The sequence below is a fragment of the Brachyistius frenatus genome, unplaced genomic scaffold (genome assembly GCF_029030835.1).
Source record: "Brachyistius frenatus isolate BFR_SWC_R1_liver_20210118 unplaced genomic scaffold, ASM2903083v1 Contig_30, whole genome shotgun sequence".
In the NCBI taxonomy this organism is placed as follows: Eukaryota; Metazoa; Chordata; class Actinopteri; family Embiotocidae; genus Brachyistius; species Brachyistius frenatus.
Genome location: NW_027210629.1, coordinates 3,700,802 through 3,723,050, shown reverse-complemented (window position 1 = coordinate 3,723,050; position 22,249 = coordinate 3,700,802). Strand labels below are relative to the sequence as shown.

Genomic DNA, 22,249 nt, shown 5'->3' with positions numbered 1-22,249 from the left:
ATGCATGGAGGAAGAGGAAGCTATACACTTTATGAAAACATATTGATGAAAAATAGCACCTGAGTGAGATATGTTTTTCTGAACACAGGTTGGGGCACGTCAGCGATTTCTCGATGTATCTGAAACTTTAGCAGAGAGCACACACACCAATATTTGGGTCAAGTTTTTGGGAACCAGAAAGAAGTGGCAGAGAGACAAATCTAGTGCGACGGGTGGTGGGGAGCAATGATTGTGATGTCCAGCGCAAGAAACTTGCGTTTTAACCTTCTGTGAGCTGGCAATTTCTCATGTCGGAGACCCAAAGTGCCAACGCCACAATTCATGTCCGTTTGCTCCAAATGTTTCCTTAAAATGCCTCAGAACTTCACAGGTGAACTCGACATTGACAGTCTGGCACTGCGAATGTCCAAGAAAACCCAACCAGTTTTGCTTCTGACTTGGTTTTTGACAGTGAAATGCTGCCCTTCAGAGACGTAAATGCATCTCAAAAGACCTTTCTTGGCTCAATGCTTCACTGCGGTAGATTTTCTGAAGCATTTCAAGGGTTGCTGTTTGCGATTTTCCGAGTTTGACACAAATTTGTGAAGTACATGGGGAAATTGCTGACGCACTTGACCAGTGTTGACAAAAACGTGTGTAACTCACGTGCTGTTTTGGATCAAACAACTGAACCTGGAATACTTCCTCACAAATATTAAAGCTTTGCACGTCACCTTACTGCAAACCAATTTCGTGGCAACAAGAGCAGTCTCTGAACTTTTTGACCCTAATTACTTAAGGAGGTTAGAACTTCATGGCTGCCACATCCACGTGGCTGTAAGGGACAGCCTGATGTAAATTTCATCACTTTCCTAAGTTTGCGAAAACTTATGTGAACCTCTGTATATTCACGTGATGACCAATGTTTGTGAACGTGCAGACTATAAGCGCACGACCACTCATCCACTAGAAAGGCAAACTGGATGCTTATTTAATGTTCTGCACGTACTGTATTTTCCATCCATGACCCTATTTTCCTTGAGCCCTTGTATGCACAAGTTTGTGTATATATGTATATCTAACATTTTCTCTTGTTGTTCTGCAAAATACAACAAACAAATGCGCTCTTGGAAGTTACCATTTTGTTTTATAGAGTGCGTGTGAGGAAGTTGTCTGCCGCAGGCCCTCAACAGGAGCGCTGTTGACCCAGTCGGCCTCCTTTATGCATCTCATTAGGAACCAACAGAAATGTGAAGATGTTCTTATGTGATCCTTTCTGAGGTTTTATTCTGAATCTTTCTTCCATTTAAATGGCTTTTTTGAGGAAAGTGTTTAAAAACGTATATTATATTATTATTATTATTATTATTATTATTATTATTATTATTATTATAACGTGTCGTTTATTATCATGATTACCACTGTTTTCATCTACACTTATACGATTAGACATAGATGACTTTGTGGAATAGTTCCAACCAAATACCCGGTTATTCCTTCAGTGTTTTTGCTGTAGTCTTTCTGTTCTGTTCATATGTGTGGAGTGTGCTGCTGTGCTCCTGAAAACATCCACTGTAGATTTATTGGTAAGCTACGTGGCATCTCTTCTCTCGCTCTCTCTCTCTGTTTCTTTGTCACTTGGTGCTTACTGTCATTCTTCTCCACTGGCTGTTGGTCTTTATTTGCCTTTGTTTTTTACTCCATCTCCGCACTCACTTCCTCTCCGTCTTTCTCCTCTCTAATTCTATTCATGAGAGGTGCACACTCCATCATGCTGTCTCCCTATATTTCTGTCTGCCCTTCATTTTCTCTCCACCTTTCTGCACCGGAGCGAGATGGAGGAAGAAGGAAAGAGAGAAAGGGGGGTGGAGAGATGGACAGATTAGGTGACAGTGATAAGCGATCGATCTCGAGGCCATACAGCCTAGGGAAGGACCCCCCCCCCCTTCTTCCCCTCCAGCACCTCCACTCTATTCTTCTTTTCTTTCCGCTCTCCACTCATCTGCTCCTCTTCCCCCTCTTCTTTCTTTCTAACCTTTGTTCCCTTCAAATTGACAAGGGTTCATTAAGGATCCACTTTGTGTGTATAAGTGCATGTAAGTGTGTGTGTATGTGTACGCACACTTATGCCTGTCTGCCTAGTTGATAAGTCATGAAGAATGGCTCCCTAAGGTGCTCCTAAAGAGCTTTTAGTGGCTTTCGACACACACACACACACACACACACATCCACATGGGCACGCAAACACACACAGGCATCATTAGAGTTTTTCTCAAGCACAAAGCACTTGGTTAGGGATTGTTGGAGAATCTTCCATACATGTCTGCATATTCATTTTGCTTGTCTGACCTTTCTGTTAAAACCCATGTGCCTGGAGAAACAACCACAGAGACAGGCTTCGTATCCACCACTTCCCTTGTCACATCCACCTCCCATCATCCCCATGTGCCTCAGAATCTGCCCGTCGCAGCATTTTGCCCTAACGAGGCTGTCTATTGATCAAGTGATGCTCTTTGTTCTGGACACCTAAATGGACCTTCAGGCACTCTCACCAGGCCTTTATGGGAGTTGTTTAGCTTCTGCCTGATTACAATAGAAGCACTTAAAATGCTCAATGCCTGATGTTTTATGCAAGAGCACGCTCAGCTTCAAAAGTGCAGGTCTGCCATATTACAGCGTTTCCTAAGTGTATGCATTACAGCGTGTTTTTCTTCACGATGCTCATCGCTGGCTCACCGTCAGTTTGTTTTTGTTTGGCGGAGATGTTGGTGATGAAAATCTGAACAGCTCAATTGGATCTAGGTATATAAACACAATTTCTGTTGACTCACTCAGCCCCTTGCTTGTTCGTACATGTTTGGAATTATTTGTTTGTGTGATATATGCATTTTACTGTTATTTCTGGTGCCTGTCTGTGTTTGTGCACATGCACACGTGTTCAAATGCGTTGGCGTGCCCTGCCGTGTGCCAGTTTAATTTAAGGCCAACCAAGTGTGACTGGGAAGAATGTGGAAATATTACACACAGACCCTTTCACTAAATCCCAGGTTTCCCTCCCCTTGCCACCCCCATCACCTCCCCTACTCCTCTTGCAGCCTCCCAATAAATACGCTTTTCCAGTCAATTCATTCCTCTGCTGTTTATTCATCACACATCCACTTCAAACATTTCACCGTTCATCAGGAAATATATTGAGACAACGCTGATGAATTATGGAAGTGTCAGTGAGGTTACATGTGTGCCTGTTCCAGTGTGTGTCTGAAACACCATCCGTAACATCAGCCTGAGTCGAGCAGCGGCCTCGACTTTTGTAGCATTTTGTGAAACACTGATTGTTTCTGGTATTACTTTGATCCATTGTCAACTGTCAAATTTGCTTAAATGAGATGTGCAAGTGCTCTCTATAGTGCCTCCTATCACTGTCTCGCTCGCTTTCTCATAAGCTAATGTTTCACATGAGCCTATTTCAGTCAAACAGCATGAAGCCACAGTCTGATATTAAACCCACCCATGTGTATGTTGATGTGCTGAACAGCAGAGATGGTCAATTAGATAGCAACGTATGGTTTTCATTCTAGTACTTTGATAAACTCCTTCACTTTTTCTTCTTTTGTCTCTTCCCTTATGACATTCTCCTTCTTTCATAATAATATTTTTTCTACTCACACCCCAAACATTCTTTGATATATATTGAAGCTTCTTTTTTTTTTTTTTTCCTGACAGAAATAAAAAGTTTATATTGGATCAGATCATCTTTTTCTTCCTTTCACCAATCTTTATCTTGATCTACCATTTGATCAGTCTCTGAACATCTGCCTGATGTGTTTTTTTTTTTTTTTTTTTTTTTTTCCCGTTGTAGAAACAAAAGTTCAAAAAAAAAAAAAAAAAAAAAAAAAAAAAAAAAAAAAAAAAAAAAAAAAAAAAAAAAAAAAAAAAAAAAAAAAAAAAAAAAACCCCCCCCCCCCCCCCCCCCCCCCCCCCCCCCCCCCCCCCCCCCCCCCCCCCCCCCCCCCCCCCCCCCCCCCCCCCCCCCCCCCCCCCCCCCCCCCCCCCCCCCCCCCCCCCCCCCCCCCCCCCCCCCCCCCCATATATATGCAGTATTTATGGGATTTCATACATTTATCTCCTTGCATGAAAAAAGCAGACTTTTCAGTGGAAAAACAGGTAGGAAACTTGTCCACATCTGTTACCAGCTGCGTAATGTCAGAAAGATGTAAAAAATGCAGGTGAGGGTGTGAGCGGGGATTAGCGTAAGAAATGATTTGTGTTTGAATGGATCGCTAACACCTGTGGGAGGATTCAGCCAACCCTACAAATCCTACACTTCTGACTTGATATGGACCGTGTCTTTGCGCATATACACACACTTGACTAATGCCTCAACTGGGACGTCTTACCCAGGCATCTGTGTGTCTGCATGTGTGTGTCTGTGATGAAGGGGCCCCTGCTGTGCCATGATGGGGACATCAATACCAGGCGGTTTAGGCTTTCGACACACTAGTGTCAGAGTGTGGAGAGAGAGCAGCAGGTGGAGTGAGACGGACACAAAATGGAGGACAGGCAGGAGGGAGAGTATTGGACAGACTGTATATTTTGTTGTAAATGTAAATCTGAGCAACAGGGCGGCAATAAACTTTGAGAAGGTTGAAAAATACATTTGAACAGACAGTTAACATTATCTTAGAATAGATAGCTCAAAACTATTAAAGATCACCGTAATAATACACCATATGTACCATATGCAGTACAACATATGGTCCTAGTTGTTGTTATCGTTAAGTAATAATTGGAGCCTCTTTTATACTGATTGATAGTAATTTTGTTTAATGAGGTCTTGCTGTACCCGGCTGTGGTATGTAGTGAACGTGCAGTATGCTGTGTTGAAGCAGGAGGCCCTGACAGCCAGCTCAGGTCAGCGGATGAGATGAAGGAGACAGCTGGAGAGGAGTGTATGTTCAGGGATGGACGGACGCAAGGATGGAAAGGCATTCTCCAACTGCGCTAACTTTAGACCACACATGTCGGTAAACCTCCCAAAACCTGTCCACAACGTGTCACCACTTGCTTCCATAAAAACCCCCTTTGTGTGTCTTTGGGGGTGCGTATATTGGGGACTATTTCTCTGTTTGCCCACACCAGCTAAAGTGCATAAACAAACAGCACAAAGGGCCCATATCATTTGCTAGTATTAGAAATCCCATCTCTGTGTTGAAATTTCATTTTCTCTCCAAAAGCTTATTGTTTCAATTTCCTGCTCTGTGAGCCGAGTTCAAAAGTTCATGAACTCACAGTTGGGAGTGTGAACAGAATGTAGCTTATGCCCACCAAGACATGACCTACAGACCTTGTTTTAGCGCCAAAACCTTTAGTTTCCCTCCAAAGGGGAAACTCAACTAGGGCAATTAGTTTGAATGAAGAACTAGTTTTGGTTTGGCAAGACTCAATCAGAGTCTCTATTATCACAGGGATGATTTGGGAAGGGATTTGTATGTTTGAGTGTCTATATTAGGATGGAGAACGGTGGGGTTTGGGTTGCGTGTGCATGAAGGTTAAACTTGATTGCTGTTCCTCTTATTAATGAGTGGTGGATTGTTTTTCCCTGTTGTAAAGCTCATATTTATAGAAGAGTAAGAGGCAAATAGAGGTGGTTATTACCATAAATATCAACAGGAATGCACAGACACACAAATTGTATGCACATACAGTAAGGTCAATCCCCACACAGGCAGCGTGCTTGTATCACTAATCGCCTGCGGCCCAGAACAAAGGCACGCTGAGCGTCTTTCAGCTTGTTTGACGTGACACAAAGCTCTGTTAGACTGACAGTTCCTGCTCCTTCAAACTGGGTCCTCTAAACAGGGCTGAGTTGGGATCAAAAGCAAGGACAGGACTGAGTGCTGCCACTTTGCATGGTTTGATCCTGTATATACACTTAGTTTCCTCAGAGAGAAAGTTTCACCATTTGGGCAAAGTATTCATAGAAAAGGAATAAACCTGAAGATCATTCAGGCTAGTGAACTATTTTTTAATTACTGTGATGTCTGGATTAAGCCACTTAAAAATAATAAATATTAATCTCCTACTGTATAAGCATGCAATCGAAATAAACAGTGACAGAGTGATAAAGTTGCCCATCATTGCAATTTAATTAACCAGACATAGACATGATTCTTAATAAAGCACTTGTTTATGCATTTCTTTCTTTTTTAATCATTTTCTGTTGCATAGATTTGTCTACCATATATGCAACATCTTGATTTTGTCAGTATGTTCCCACTAAACAAGATCTGTGTGCAATAAATTCCAAAAGCAAGATCAAGGCTTCAGTAATGTAACCCATTTCATAATGACAGCAATACAAAGATAAGTGCAAAGCGGCCCTGAACTATACGTTTTAAGTTTTAGGGGATTTATGTGTGCTCATGCATGCCACGCGCATGTATGCATTCAGATTTGAGAGTGTGAGTGTGTGCAATCTCATGTCTATATTACATAGTGACCTTTGCTGCCCTATATAACACAGGCATTGCCCACAATAAGACACACAGCCTGAGCCCCCGACACACCACTTAACCCCCTGCCTGGGACCTTGACAGCTTCTCCATGGGAGGCTGACCCTGAAGGTCCTGGAGAGCGCTTTGTTCATACCAAACACACAAACTTGCTGCATTAATACAGACTTACACTCCGCACATACATGCACGCACAGGTGTGTACAGCGTAGGAGCTGGAAGTCCATATAGCTTTTAAACAGCAATGAGGCATTAACAGAGGGGCCCATGCGTCAGCTGCCCGCTGGCTAAAACAGTGTTGATCCGCCTGGAGTTACAGCTACTGCTCTGTCCTCTTGACCGCCCCGCTCTCTGCCTCTGTTTGTCTTTCTCTCTCTCTCTCACGCACGCGCACGCACGCACGCACGCACGCACGCACACACACACACACACACACACACACACACACACACACGCATGCACGTACGTACGTGCAATGACAAACAAAGAAACATGCATAAACACAATGTGTGTGATATTAGATATGTTCGATTTTATGATCCATTGTCAATTTTAGAGTTTTGGATTGTTTTTCAAATTGCGTTTTAACTTTTCCCCATGAGTGTATAAAAGATTAAGTGATTAATCAATTTGTCAAGAAGATAATCAACAGATCAACAAATATAATCCACAAATGATTTAAGAAAATCACTACACTAGGTTGTATCATTGAAGACTATACATGCATATATGTATATACATTCTTGTTTTGCAGCTGAACAAATGATTTAAAAAAAAAAATCCTTCTCATTTCTAGAAACTACAGCCCCCCGTTAGAAAACATTGCTGCTGTTGCCTTGTGCCGAAGCTGGTTATGAAGGACTTTCATCATCTCTTCATTACCATCTGCTTTTAAAATATTCTTGCCTTTTACAATCAGCAGATGCTCAGCAAATTACCTCCACTGCCACATCCGCCACATCTCGCCAGATCTCCAGTTCAATAACAGTCATAACACTGGGGATGTTGGTGAATTTCAACCCTTAAAAGCCATGACTGAACTTGAAAGTTGTTATCTGTCTGGAGAGAAGGCCAGTCCACGCAGTCCTTGTAATCTGACTGCGATCATTGTATTAGGTCTTTGTTAACCCTTCATAAACTCTTATGTTTGCACTTTAAAACTGGATTTGGAAAGCTGCCAGGAAGATAACAATCTGAGAATATGGCTGTTTTCTGTTATCTGATTAATGTGTCAACACAGTTTCCCAATGCTTTATTGTGTAGACTACATTATTACTAAGATGGGTGTATACTGTCTAGACTGGTACATATAATAGAGGGGGCAAAAGATGACAGGATTTCACAAAGCATGTGATCGCATAAACGGTTGGCACAAGTATTTATTCAGAGAATCATTTAGTGAAACGATGCACTTTTAGTATGAGTGTCCCTGGGAAAACAAATGAATCAGAAACTCTGGCAGGGTTCAAACCTTTCTCTGTCTGTTGAGCAACAGATGGGAAGTGTTTAGATCATGAACTGGTTCCCTCTATTGTAAGATTCCAGTGTTGTACTACGATTCACTCCACAGCCCCTTTGTATTGCCTTAAGACAGTAATTAGTGTAGAAATTAACGCTTGATATATTCTCTCATTAAATGAACAAGCTATATGCATTAAATGAACTTCTTTGCAATATTTACAAAGAGCTCAAGTGTGCAAGAGCTGGAGGAGGAAAGCTATCATGTAGATAAGAGCAGAACCTGTGAGAAAGTCCACCTGAAGCGAATATTTGTGATAGAAATCCCAACAAGCTTTTTCATATAGTTTTTACTCAATGTGATGGGTGCTTGGTGCCTAACAAAACATGTTCAAACGTGATTTTATTCAAACTAGTTTGTTAGGGTAATATAATATGTAACGATCTGGGAGGAATCAAGTCTGAAATTAAAGACTCACCCTAGAAGGTGTGTGTTAAGATGAACATGGAAGAAAGAGGTTTATCTAATTAATAAAGACACGTTCACTTTAATCTTTATAATAATGGCATATTCATTTAAAATATGTTTGTGTGGTAGCCAAATGGTAGAAGTCCCAACATTATACTATACTATATTTATTGGGTAGAAAATTCTGTCCAAAGAGACCTACAAGTGCACCTAAATCATGCAGAATTAAGAGATAGATATCATCAAGAGTGTCAAGTGCGTCCCTTTTGAAAACAACTAAAAGTATATTCCGCACTAAAGTTAGGTACTGAACTTTGATACTTTTATGGCACTCATCATTTTATATAATTGCTTTGATACCATCTCGTATTGAAAAATGCCACGTTAATTGTTAACCAATTTTGATACAATGCTACATAGATAGAGTTACTCGGTTTCAACTAAAAAGTAAATGTTACATTAGAACACCTTATTTTACTCTTTTAAAAAAAAATTTTTTCCATACACCTGTCTGAGTTGTGTGAGCTGCAGTAATTGGAGGTTTGTCTGTGTACACCCGGCAAGCTAACATCTACTAATTGCATGTGAGGCGTTTAGAGCAGGGGTCTTCAACGTTTTTCAGGCCAAGGACCCCCAAACTGATAGAGAGATGGAGCAGGGACCCCCTACTATATATAGTGTATAAAATTGTGTTTTATATTAAACTGGAGGAGTGCAGGAGGTTTGGAGGGACATGTCCAGGCTAGTCTCGCGCTGTTGAGTGAACCGGTGCCCAACTTGAGAGAGCTCCTGTGTGTCGCTGAATGTGTGCATTTCTGACTGAAAGATAACATCTTCTGCCTCCATTTATCCATTCACTACAATATGTTGGATTCATGTGTATTTAAAGACATTTAAATTTGTGGAAAAAAAATTCGGGGGAAAAAAATATTTAAAAAATATAACAAATTGTCTAATCAATCAAAAATCCCCACCCCAACCCCCCTGCAGTACCTCTGCGGACCCCCCAGGGGTCGCGGACCCCCTGTTGAAGACCTCTGGTTTAGAGAACATCCATAAATTATAGCGTCCATCAAGAGGCTTTCAGGGAACATCAGTAAATTGTAGCATCTATAGTAATAGCTTGCATGTGAGGCGTTTACGGGACAACTGTTAATTATAGTTACTGAAAAAAACCTGGGTTAAACTTTTCCAGTTTAAACTGCATGAAAAGTAAAGATTAGTGTGATGTCATTTTATACAAATGGTATTAAAAAAAGGTTCAGGAACCGGTTTTGAAGTCATATGGGCACAGGTAATAATGACAATTTTGGAACAATACCCAGCCATATTCAGTGCTATAGCAGGTGTGAGCTTTTATTTTTTTCTATAGTAGAATGTGACAGGAGCAAGTGCAAGAGTTGAGATACAATCTGGTAAACAATATGATGCATTTACATAAAGGAAGAGAGAACATACCGTATGATATGTTTTCTTCAGCTGTGTGATGGTCATCTTTGACCATTGTATATGAGCCATTTGTTGAAAGGGCAGTGAACGCACATTAAGTTTCGTATCAGTGTGGTTACAAATTTAAATCTTAACCAGATTGGTTTTGAGATCTTTGAGCAAAGATGAAGTAAAACTGCCTTTTTCTTGGTAGCTTGATTAATCCACTTCTGATGTTATTTGAAGAAGGGTTATATTTGTTGTAGAGTTTTCTGATTGGGTGAGAGGAATCCCTGAAGGAAAGAAGGAATCTACAGGGTTTTCATATGACAACAATGATGTATGGACTGGCACAACTATAGCTACAATCTGTCAGTAAAGCAATTACATCCCCCAGATAAGCACATCACAGTTACCATTTGGATCCCCACAGCTCCGTTGTTACGTGTTACATACCTAACTCATCCTAAAGCTGCAATCACAGAAAGCCCGACACATACTCCATGCATGCACGCACACACACACCAACGCAGAGTGTTAGTGGTTTGTGAACTGTGAAAGGGGCAAGGGTTTTATGAAAGTGGTGACATTATAACATCCTGACACAGCTCCATGGCAACCCACCTTGAAGGTCAGTTTGTGTGTGTGTGTGTGTGTGTGTGTGTGTGTGTGTGTGTGTGTGTGTGTGTGTGTGTGTGTGTGTGTGTGTGTGTGTGTGTGTGTGTGTGTGTGTGTGTGTGTGTATTTTCCCTCATGTATTTAGTGTAGATACTGTATATGGGGATGTCAGAGGGGGTCAGGGTGTGTGTGCGCACATGTGTGCTGTGAGGCGAGTCTTAATGATCAGTGCAACTGGTAAAGAAAACAGCCGTGCCGAGATGAAACGAGCAGGACACGTCCATGTCTGTGTGTCTTCCTTTCATCAGTTTTTTTTTCTCGTTTCATCCTTGCTTCTGATTCCCTCTACCCACATGTTTACCCTTTCCCTTTATGCTCCCCTCCATCTTTTGCAGCGTTTAAACCTTCATACATGCCTTTCTTTTTTTTTTCACTTCCTCCCACATGATGTGCTTCCTTCATTTGTTCCGTCCATCTCTGCCCCTTTTTTTTTTTTTTGCCAGTTTTCCTACTCACTTCCCTCCTCCATCCATCTGCTGATCATTTGTCCTGAGAGACAGAGTGTGGAAGGCTCGCATAGCAACTACAGAAGAAATGTGGGCTGACATTCTTCTGTGACGTGCCATGCACAGGTGGGCCACAGGAGGTGGATGAAGTAGAAAGAAGGGAGGGGAGAGGGGGAATGTGTGTAATGGTCTTTTCAGACCAGAGAGCTCTACTGACTGAGCACATCCCTTCTTTGACAAATCAGGAAATACGAGGGTGGATCCAAAAGTTCAGAGACTGCTCCTGTTGCGCCCAAACAATGTGCAGCACCGTGACATACACAGAACCAAAAAAAAAGGCATAAGCTTCATGACTAAGTACTTCAAGTTTTGTCACTTGATCAAAATAAGAACCTGAGTTACACATGCTTTTGTGAGCAGTGGTCCAGGTGGGCCTGTGATGTTTTACACACCTGAAACTTGAGCAGAGAGCACATATCAAAGTTTTGGAAAAATTATTGGCGAACAGAAAGAAGTAGAAGTATATTCAAAGAAAAATTTAATAGTTCACAGCGAATTTCGAACAGTAGATTTGCTTGAAATATACACATCCCTAGTTTGAATGGGCTTCTTTTATAGAGATTTTATACGAGTTGTTGGCCTTCTTCCATCCAAGCCTTGTATTCTAAGCACAGCACTTCTTAAAAGTATGGGGAAAAGTAAGTATTGCATGTTTAAATAATAAATAATAAAAAGACATATTAGATTAAATACATTTAAGGCCTCCACCAGGGACATTATTCAATGCACGTAAGCACTATATTGTGAGTACAACATTACTCTGAATAGTGTGAGAAGAAATTAGTGTGACGGAACATGGTGCACATTTTAATTTCAACAGCCGGATTTTTTTTTTTTTTTTTTTTTCTTCAATCCACTGACTGCTTCATCTGCTTTGAAGAGACCATTTTAGTTCCATTTAAGGTTTGCTCCAGGGACATTATGCAACATCGCCTACTGCTCACAGATACAAACATGCACCTGGGAATTTTTTTCAGTGTTTACACATGCACATTACCCCAACTATCAAAGTGTTTAGTTGTGTCACTTACGGAGCATTAATTGTCGCAGCCGTGTGCACTGTTTGTGTTTGTTTCTAACCTTCCTGGAATCTATTCAGCGCAAGCTAGCCAGCATGTTATTCAGAACTGAGAGCATTTAATGAAGTAAACAACAGACCAAGGCTTCAACTCTGTATAGGATGCCCTTCTCTTCCTCTCTCCCCCACATTAGGAAGACATGTTACACGGATCAGAGACGTTTCATTGCTGCTGTTCTGTCTCAGCTGCCAAACAACATGTCACTAAAAAACAATGACTTATGATTAATGGCCAACACATCTCTCCACTCAATGATACATAGCTATTAATTGATACTAACTGCCCATGTGTGACCGTGCATAAACTCGTACGCATCTACGGGCAAGCACACACTTTCACTCTTGTACAGTATTTACAAAGGGATTGAAGAGGGTTTGGGGCAGCAATGATTCAGAAGAATGGCCTCAGGGCCTAACAGGATGTTGGGGGATGTGTCATTTTTCCCTGACTCCCTTGGTGATGAGGGGAGACATAAAGAAATCCTTTTACACACAGAGAGACATACACAAATCCACATACACACACTCAGCCGATCACTCACACGTATAACTTGCACACATCAGTGTTACACACCCATAAAAATGGTTGTTTGGCAGAGTAGCGAGTAGATGAGCTCAGAGGAAGTATCTGTCTGTTTTTTTTTCCCGTCCTCTGTTTTGGACTTGAGCTGCAGCATGCTGATGCAGACTACATCAAACAATCACTGGAGCCCTACATCTCACTGTTTCACTCAGCACCAAGAGCAGAACAAGAACTTATCTGTCACTGCTCTTAATTCATTGTCTCCCTGGGGCAAAATGAGCGCTGACAGACATAAATGGCAGAAATGAATATTGTAAGATCACAGTCAAGGGTGGCGGCGGTGTGTGGGTGGCTGGGAGGGGGCGGGAGGGGGAGGGGGGTGAGAAGATCGAAGAAGCAGCGGCGGCAGGAGATGGAGAGATGTAGAGGAGGGCGAAGATGGGAGGATGACTAAAACTAGATGTGAGAAGGAGAGATGAAGGAATGCATGAGCACGTCCCCGTGTCCCTCACTGCTGACAGTCAGTATATTATACTGGGCTGACCACCTGCTCTGAGCCTGGAGTCCACCCTCCATAAAGCCACAGCAGATGGACACAATAAAATGCACCATGACCAGCAGCTATATGAACGTGTGTGTCTTTGTCCATAACAGCAGATATCCTGTGTAAATATATTAAAATATGCTCACATTCACACAGGCTTAGCCTTCCACCGTGTCCCGGACGCAATACCCGTAATATATGATACTCTATAGGTCTGATGTCACCGTCTCTTCTCCCCTAACCCCTCCACAGCGTTGTAAGCCTACCGGCCAGTTAGCCAGCAAGGAATGTGGCTGTCAACTGGTATACAGCGAGTTGACACTCTCACATGTTCTTCCTCTGACTTCACTGCTCTCCCCTTCTCCATAACTGTCTCTTTACCTCAGTACTTGTATTTTTGGAGTTGTATGTCTTATCCTCATGGTATTATTTACTAAGACTTTTTAAAGACCTTCAAGAAGTTTCCACACTCAGATCAAGAAAACAAAATAATAGATGTTCGAGGATAAATCTGGTTTGTTACAACTTGGGTATTATTCTGACAGTTTTGGTCATCATTTCTCTTGGTACTAATTGTGCATTTTAGTCAATGCTGACATTTAGGAACAAGTCAACTTTGCTACAGCCAAAAGCGACAGGGAAAAACGCTCAGTGCAGAGGCAAAGTCTGAACTATTGCCCAAATGATCAATACTTCAGATGGATTAGTTAATCTGGTTTGTTTACGGTCTCCATCAGACTCTGTTGTACAAATGTCCCATATGTTCTTGTACTTTATCAAAATTATCCTTTAGAGTTACCTATTACATTTTGTAACATTTAATCTTTTAATCTGGTCGAATACTGGTTGTGAATTATGAGCTGTAATATGAGTAGCCCAGAAGGTGGTACTGTCATCCCTTACCAGTCGCTCAGACAACAAAGAAACATGTTTTCCATCTTAAGGTCCCAAATTGCTGCAATAGACGGCTGGTGAGGAATTTAATTTTACAGTCAAGATGACTGTGAAGTGGAAATGCTGGATGCAGCTGATCAGTTCCTCACCTCTCTCCCCACTCATCAATACACTCCCTTGCAATCAGTAATATTAAGATGAATATCTGTGTGAAAGGCCAAGTCCTTTTCTCACTGCAGCTCTGAAAAAGACTGATGAAGTGCAACAGCTTCTCTTTGTCTGTCAGCTCTCTCTTTCTTTCCACTCCCGGTTTCTTTCATCCTCAGACCCAAACCAATCATCTGTAATTAGACAACTGTGCAAACTATATCGAGAAGTGTTTGCTATGTGTGTTTGTGCATTCGGTGCTGAAAGGTCCTGAGTAGGCTTTTGCATGTGTACTCTAGTCAGGGTTCAGTCAGAGTTCATGTCCTTTTAGCTAAACATATTTTCCCTCTGGACCAAAATCAACAAATGATCTCTCACTTTAGGAACACACACACACACATACCCCCACCACCAGCAGCACTACCAAACACACGGACGGATCCTTACAAGCACGTACACACACTCAACATGATGCAGAGGAAAGTTGGGGGGGAAAAAACAATAAGTGATTTGCCTTTTAAGGTCCCAGTGCATTTCTAGTTTCTAGGTTACTCTGATTTGATTTATCAGGCAACGGAACATTGCCTGAGGATATTGAATTGAAAATATATCAGATGTATGAATTTCAACAGGGAGAAGTGAAATAATGTAAATAGATCTGATTTGGGGTCATGAGCGGGACCGGGCAGACCGAGCAGCTCAGGCAGGCGGAACAATTTAAGAAAGAGAAGGGTGGGAGAGAGAAAATGCATCGAGAACAGAGGGGAAAGAAACAAACAGGTAGAGACAAACAAAGATGATCTTTTATACTGAAGTAGATGGGGCTTTGACTTTGTAATGCACATAGCTGTCAGCAGCATTTAAGCGCTCTGGTTTTGACAGTTCTTCAGCTAAAGCACATGAAGCCGGATTGTTTCAGGCATTTCTTTTCCATAAAAAGTTTAGTAACAGTATTTTGTCACCGTGCTTTCATAAATTGTTAATCCTTAAGGTAAAAAAAATTGCTCATGACATTTTTGCAGTGACAGTCTCTCTTAGAAGGTGTGATGTTGTATTCAAAGATGATCTAAGCTTTAACTTTGAGAAGCACATATTGGAGTGCATGGTATGATTCCATCATGTGTTTTGCTTTACATCTTGGAGAAAAAACAATACAGGAGAAGGAAGCCAAGCATTGAAGAGTGAGAATTTCTTTGAGCATCTTTTCGTGTCCTGCAGAAGAAAACAATTTAACACAGAATATTTTGAATCCTCTGATATCCTGTGTTAGTAATCAGTCTCCCCCTCTCGTTCTGGGTCACACCTCTGAGCAGTGGATTTAGAGTAGTGCTCTGCTGCAGCAGCACATTGAAAACTTCCTCTTTCTATTGAATCTCACTTATTCAACTGGTTAGATGACTTGGATTGCTCTCTGCCTCTGCCTGCCACGGAGCCCTTGCTCTCCTCCCCCTCTGTCTTTCTCTTTCACTCAGGTTATCTATCTCTCCCTGTCCTTCTTGCTTTCTGTCTGCAGCCACCAATGCACAGCTCGGAGAAGTGGCTGATGGGAGTGCATAGGGTAGAGAGTGTGTGTGTGTGTGTGTGTGTGTGTGTGTGTGTGTGTGTGTGTGTGTGTGTGTGTGTGTGTGTGTGTGTGTGTGTGTGTGTGTGTGTGTGTGTGTGTGTGTGTGTGTGTGTGTGTGTGAGCGCATGCAGGGCACTGTGCGTCTACGTGTAGTTGTGTGTATGTTTGTCGCTCTGAGAGTGTGTGTGTGTGTGTGTGTGTGTGAGTGCCCAAGTGTATGCACAGCAATGTCACTGGGCTGTGTAATTGAAATGGAAATGAGCCAATCAGCGACTGCAGTGGTGTGCCACCTTAGCCTGCATTCACTTCAGTGTTCCAGCTCTCCCACACTCACTCTCTGTTTGTGACTATGTGTTTGCATGTGCAAGTGTCTCTATGTATCTGTGTGTGTGTGTGTGTGTGTGTGTGTGTGTGTGTGTGTGTGTGTGTGTGTGTGTGTGTGTGTGTGTGTGTGTGTGTGTGTGTGTGTGTGTGTGTGTTTGTGCTGACAATACTTGGCTCCTCAGTTTTAACCGTGAGGGCCTGAGGAGGCGGTGTGAAAATGTAATCAGCTAGTAATAAAAATGATCTCCCTCTCTCTCGCTTACTCACTGACAAACACACACACACACACACACACACACACACACATACGTGCGCCCACGCTCAGTGTCCAGCTGATTTCCCTTGCTTTGTGCTGTGACCCCCAGCTCAGTGGGACAGCTGTTGCATAACAAAGACATGTAATTATCACCATTTGACAATTAGCCTGCCATCCAACTTTGCTCCTTAATTACCTATTTTACTGCGAGAAGGCATCCGCTGCCATTCTGAGCGGCTACGCTCTCTCACAAGAATGGAAAAGATTGTCGCTTGTGACATAACCAGAAGTATGTCGTAAAGCACATGGAAATGATTGTGGCGGTTGGATGGCATATGTAAATGTGTGACAGTGGAGGGGGAGCGAGGGCAACTTTGCGCCAACTTTAGTTGGACAGTTTCTTAAGTGATTTAGATCAGCTTAGGCTCTCATTTAGGAAGGCTAATAGAAGCAAACTATATGTATTCTGGTGCTGTGGAGTGTTTGGAGTGTAGCAGATTGATTCATTAAATTAGCATGTGTCGGTCTACAATATGCCACCTCAAAATTAGTTTGCCTCCTGCTTGTATTTTTGCTTCAAATCAGACAGCCCTTTTTAATTTAAAGCTATAAGCAGTGTGTTACTAAAAACTCAGCAGCAGTGACACCGTGGTTATTTATTTAGTTATAACCGTTGGTTATTATTTATTTGTTGCATATGCCGGCAACCTTATTTTCTACGCAGCAACAGGTGGAAGAAGTCTCTGTTCGAGAGCTGAGCAGCTGGTCGTTTTAGAAGCTGATTATTTATTTTACATTTTAAGACAGAATAAGATAATAAATTTTGTTAATTGGCCTATTTAATCATGTTTGTATGCCTAATTTTAATGTCAATTTAAAAGGTAACATAAAGGCTGTTTCCGATTTCTCAATTTATTTATCATCAAGATAGATTGAGAAAGCGTATTATTTAGGACCCTGCATACGCTTAATTGCTGACCCACACATAAACCAAACCACCCATTTTGATTGAGTTTTATTGTATATTTTCCCCATGGATTAGTTGATCCTGCATTGCCTCTGCAACCATTCTCTTCTCTTGACTTCAGCGTTACTTCATTAACTCTCCTGCCCATCTTTCACTCTTTTGGATTCCAATAAAGAACAGCCCTGATTTGCATTACATTGGTGCAACATCTTGGTGCGTGTGTATCCAACACAGAGGATGCATGTTTTGAGCGACGTGTCCAATTCGAACAGTTTTCTCTCTCTGCTGTAAAGCGGGGACTGTTTATACAACAGCAGCAGTCGATTAAGGCTGCCATTCCTATAAACAAGACACCAGCCGCATCTAAAACTCCACCATTAGTCCCACGATAACAGCATTTTTATAAGGACAATAAACACATCTTTCTACAAAATGCAAGAACTTCCCTGGCAGGGACACATCTTGATGGCAATGTTGCACTGAATAGGGCAGCCTTGGCTGCGTGAATAGTCATGCACATGCAGTTTTAGTTTAATGATGAAGTCATGGTTGAATAACCCCTGCAAAGACGTGGATTCACTCGAAGCCTGGCAGTGCTATCTGCAGTATTCAGTCTTGCTGTCTCTTTTTTGTATTCCCTCGCTCTCTTTTGGAACCAGGTCCTCTCTCTCTCTCTCTCTCTCTCTCTCTCTCTCTCTCTCTCTCTCTCTCTCTCTCTCTCTCTCTCTCCTGTCCCTGTCTGTTTCTCACCCTCACTCTCTTTCTCACTCTGTGCCATTAGCAGCTTCTGGCTGTCTTACTGCTGTTCCTTTGCCAATGTGCCAGGGAGCTCACTCAACTGATAACACAAACCTAATGTATGAGTGCATCCAACGGGTGTGTGTGCGCGCACGTGGAGGTGTGTGCTGGATGTGTGTTTGTATATATATATATATATATATGTATATATATAGGTGTGTACAGGTGTGTGTGTGTGTGTGTGTGTGTGTGTGTGTGTGTGTGTGTGTGTGTGTGTGTGTGTGTGTGTGTGTGTGTGTGTGTGTGTGTGTGTGTGTGTGTATATGTGGAGTGAGTGAGTGTGTTACATGTTACAAATGCCTGTCCTGTCCCCTTTTTATGTGCTCACTCACCCAAACATCCTCTGCTTCATTTGCAGTCAGGGCCACGAGCCACTATTCTGACTGCTGAGGCAGGGAGAGAAGGGCAGCTGAAACATCACATACACACACACACACACACACACACACACACACACACACACACACACACACACACACACACACACACACACACACACACACACACAGAAGCCGGGACGAGCGGATGGGAAGATGTGACCATTAAGTCAGTGACATTTTAAAGTAGTGAGAGCGATGCATGGCTCTTCGTGGACCTTCACAGACATGTTTTAAATGAAATGTTACAGATGAGCTACTCCAGCTACTCCATGCCTTGGTTGTAAACACCCTCACACTGGTATTTACCCTACACTGGTTAACACGGAAAAACAACATTTCATGCTAGCTCATGCTCGCATATACACACGCATGCACGTAAATATAGAGAGCAGGGCCAGAGGACACACATGATCACAGTAATGAGAAATGGTTTCGTTCAATTTGTCGCTTGATTGTTACATTAATCATTCCATTATACCAACATGAATCAAGTGACAACTGAAGGCACCAAAAACAGATTTTTATTTCCCCAAATTGCTATTTGATCTTCAATACAAGCGCTCTGGTTTAAATTCTGTGAAGTTTGTCTGGATAAACTGCAGACTGTTTTGGTGTTTTCTGTGCATATACAGCGGTTGGGTTTTAGAAGATCAATTCTGCAGAGTCCAACATCACACTGAAATAACAACAAAGCCGTAGTTTGAACTGAGAAAGCAAATAAGTGAATGGACAGAGAGTGACAAGGAAAAGGAGGATGAGAAAGAGAGCTCGTTATACCATTCTGCAGCATATATTTTCAAGAGCAGCTAAAAATGTGAGACACTTGGTGACAATCAATCAAAATCGTCATTGTTTTATGAATTCATTCTTGATAAATCTTATCCACCATTCAAAGGAGGCAGGAGTTGTTGTTTCTTTCAAACATTTTGAAGACTTAAAGGACATTTTTTTGAGGAGTGCAGCAAAAAAGATTGTACGGTGAGAGAAAGAGGTCACCATGCTGCTTCAGTATGTTAATCCTGAGGCTCCAGAGTCCTTAAGGATAAAATTATTTCCGCCTGTCGTACGCTCGGCCCCTCGTGCGTTCTGGGGCTTGAGGAGCCCTTCTTATAGACTGCAGTGGCAGTTTTCAATTAAAAGTTTTGTCAAAACTCTTGTTAGGTGATGCTCTTACAACATTGAGGACTGGGTCTCAATTATAAACTCACACCACCTGGCTTCTGGGTGATGTGCGTCTGCGGCAACAGCTGTATGTGTGGACGTTTTGGTTCACGTCATTGCTCTTAGAGGGTTTCAAGTGTGTGTGTGGGTGCTTAATTGGGGCATCCATAGTAAGTTTACAGGTATTCCAACCTTTTTTCTGTGAAGCCCCATGTGACCCCAAGGTTAGGGTCGTACCACCCGAGGTCAACCAGAGCACTCATAGCACAGGAAGGGCTCTTTATTTAGGTAGCTGATGAAATTCCACATGAGAGGCCTATTTGGTGGGCAATAGAGAAGAAATTGTTATTGTGTGTGCACGGGTGTGTGTGTGTGCAGATACAAACTTGTGACAGTTTTGGGCCTTGTAATGAATCTCCCTGTATGTATTGAAGCCCTCTGACCCCGTGTGGCCTGTTCTAGATCATCGCTGCTGTAAAGCTGCCTCACTGCACAGCCCTCAGAGACAGCACGGCCCTGTATTTTTCCTATCATGACATTTATTGTCGGGGACCATCATGTATCCCTGTGACCATTTCTACTTTGCACTCACTTTTTTGTTTTTCTGGAAAAATCCTCAAGTAAAACTGTTTACTTCTAAGCATATTTCCTCAGATTTGGATACTTCAGTTTGCTATCATTCAGAAGGCACATGTGTACATGTGTGAGTAAATATCTGTTGCAGAGATAGATTTATAGATTAAACCAACCCACCTAAATTTATTGAAGGCAGCGGATGAAACTGTTGGTGCTTGTAAATTTCCACACAACACTTAAAGTGTGTTGAGATGTGTGAACTGCATTCTTGGTGTACGTGCTGAATTGGAACAAACCTTTATATTTATCAACTGAAACATCAAAACAGATGTATAAAAATGATTTAATTTGCTCATGTAACTTGTGAAGTACATGCAAGTCATTCAAAATCAGGAGCTCTGTACTTTACATAAATATGAAAAAAGTTCATCTTTTCCTTACTATCTTCTCTTCTGTTTTTCAATCAGGTTCCATCGTGGGGACTACCACATCGACGTGTGCATAAACGACTACCTTGATGTCTACTGTCCCCACTATGAAGACACAGTGCCTGAGGAGCGGACAGAGCGCTACGTCCTCTACATGGTCAACTACGACGGCTACAGCACATGCGACCACACCGCCAAGGGCTTCAAGCGCTGGGAATGCAACAGGCCGCACTCCCCGAACGGACCGCTCAAGTTTTCAGAGAAGTTCCAGCTCTTCACTCCCTTCTCCTTGGGCTTCGAGTTCAGACCGGGCAGAGAATACTACTATATCTGTGAGTGACAGCTATGATTGTTTTGCAATATACATAGAATATATACTGGTTGACAAATTCAAAGGAAAAAAAAGCAACACAAAGTTATCAATGTCTTGAGCTACCATTAGCTAAAATACACCTCTTGTGTCATGTGAATACAGTTATAGACCCTGAACACGCCTCGCATCGAGGTCCGATCTGATCCATCCTAGCGTGATCGGATCACAAGTGGTTGGCTAAAAGTACAGGTGTGAACACACCCAGGACACATTGAGATCTGATCTGCTCAGGCCACATTCGGAGGTGGTCTGGGATGCATGTGGCCACTTGTATTACAGCATTGTGTATGCAATGTCTCCTCAATGTGTCCTGGACCACACTGGAAGACTGCCTACTCAGTTGAGTGGCGCTGCCCCCTCATGCAGTTCGTTGATCCACATCAGAGACGCACCAGTATAATTAATGAATCTGACCTGAACTGATTGATTGCTGATGGTTGAGAATTAAAAACTTGAGTTTTCAAACATTTACAAGCTTAAAATAGCCTACGTCAAATATTTCTAACAGATCGAGCCTTAAAATGAGGCTCAGTAAGCAAAGATGTTTGTTAAATAATTGTTGCTTAAACACCTTTTGTCTAGTATCAGTTCATGTTCTCTTTCTTATTTACTTGTATATTTTCGTGACGTAGCCAATGTGTTAACTTGCATATAGAGCGGTGAAATGAGATCCTATCACAAGTGCTCGCTCGAGATGCATGTGAAGATGCATGAAAAACCAGGTGGGAACAGATGCCTTAAAACTGACCACTTTTGAACCGATCACGCCAGGACAGATCAGGATGGACTGATAGTGTCAGGTGTAAACAGCCTCAGCGTAATTCAGGAGGAGACCATTTTTTTCATCGGATAAAAAGGCAATCACCTGGGAATAAATACAATCAATACAAAATTGTTTAATGTACACCCAAACCATGCTCAAAAAATGCCCCATATTATATGTAAGCATTTGCCATGCCTCTGCTTATTATCAAGACTTTAATTTGTCACCCGACTGTAGATATGACAGATACTTGTAATGAAGTGGCACCACTGAGAGGTGACATGAGACAATTGCCTTTTCTTAATATTAATTTCCTATTATTATTGGCACTATGGCAATTTTTCTGATCACAGAAAAATATGACAATATGAGGCCAAATAACCCGAAGTTGACACGAATTACAACCCCTTCCTGACCTGATCCATCTGTACAACAGAGTGAGA

General features: G+C 42.0%; 1 protein-coding gene across 2 annotated transcripts in view; it reads left to right on the top strand.

Annotated features, from left to right (window-relative positions):
• The window catches only part of efna5b (ephrin-A5b), a 99,667-nt gene that overhangs the window by 57,071 nt on the left and 20,347 nt on the right, over positions 1 to 22,249 (top strand). For both annotated transcript variants that reach the window (XM_069699592.1, XM_069699591.1), the window contains exon 2: positions 20,710 to 21,002. In XM_069699592.1, the coding sequence (XP_069555693.1) occupies positions 20,710 to 21,002 (293 nt within the window). The remainder of the gene's footprint in view (positions 1 to 20,709; positions 21,003 to 22,249) is intronic.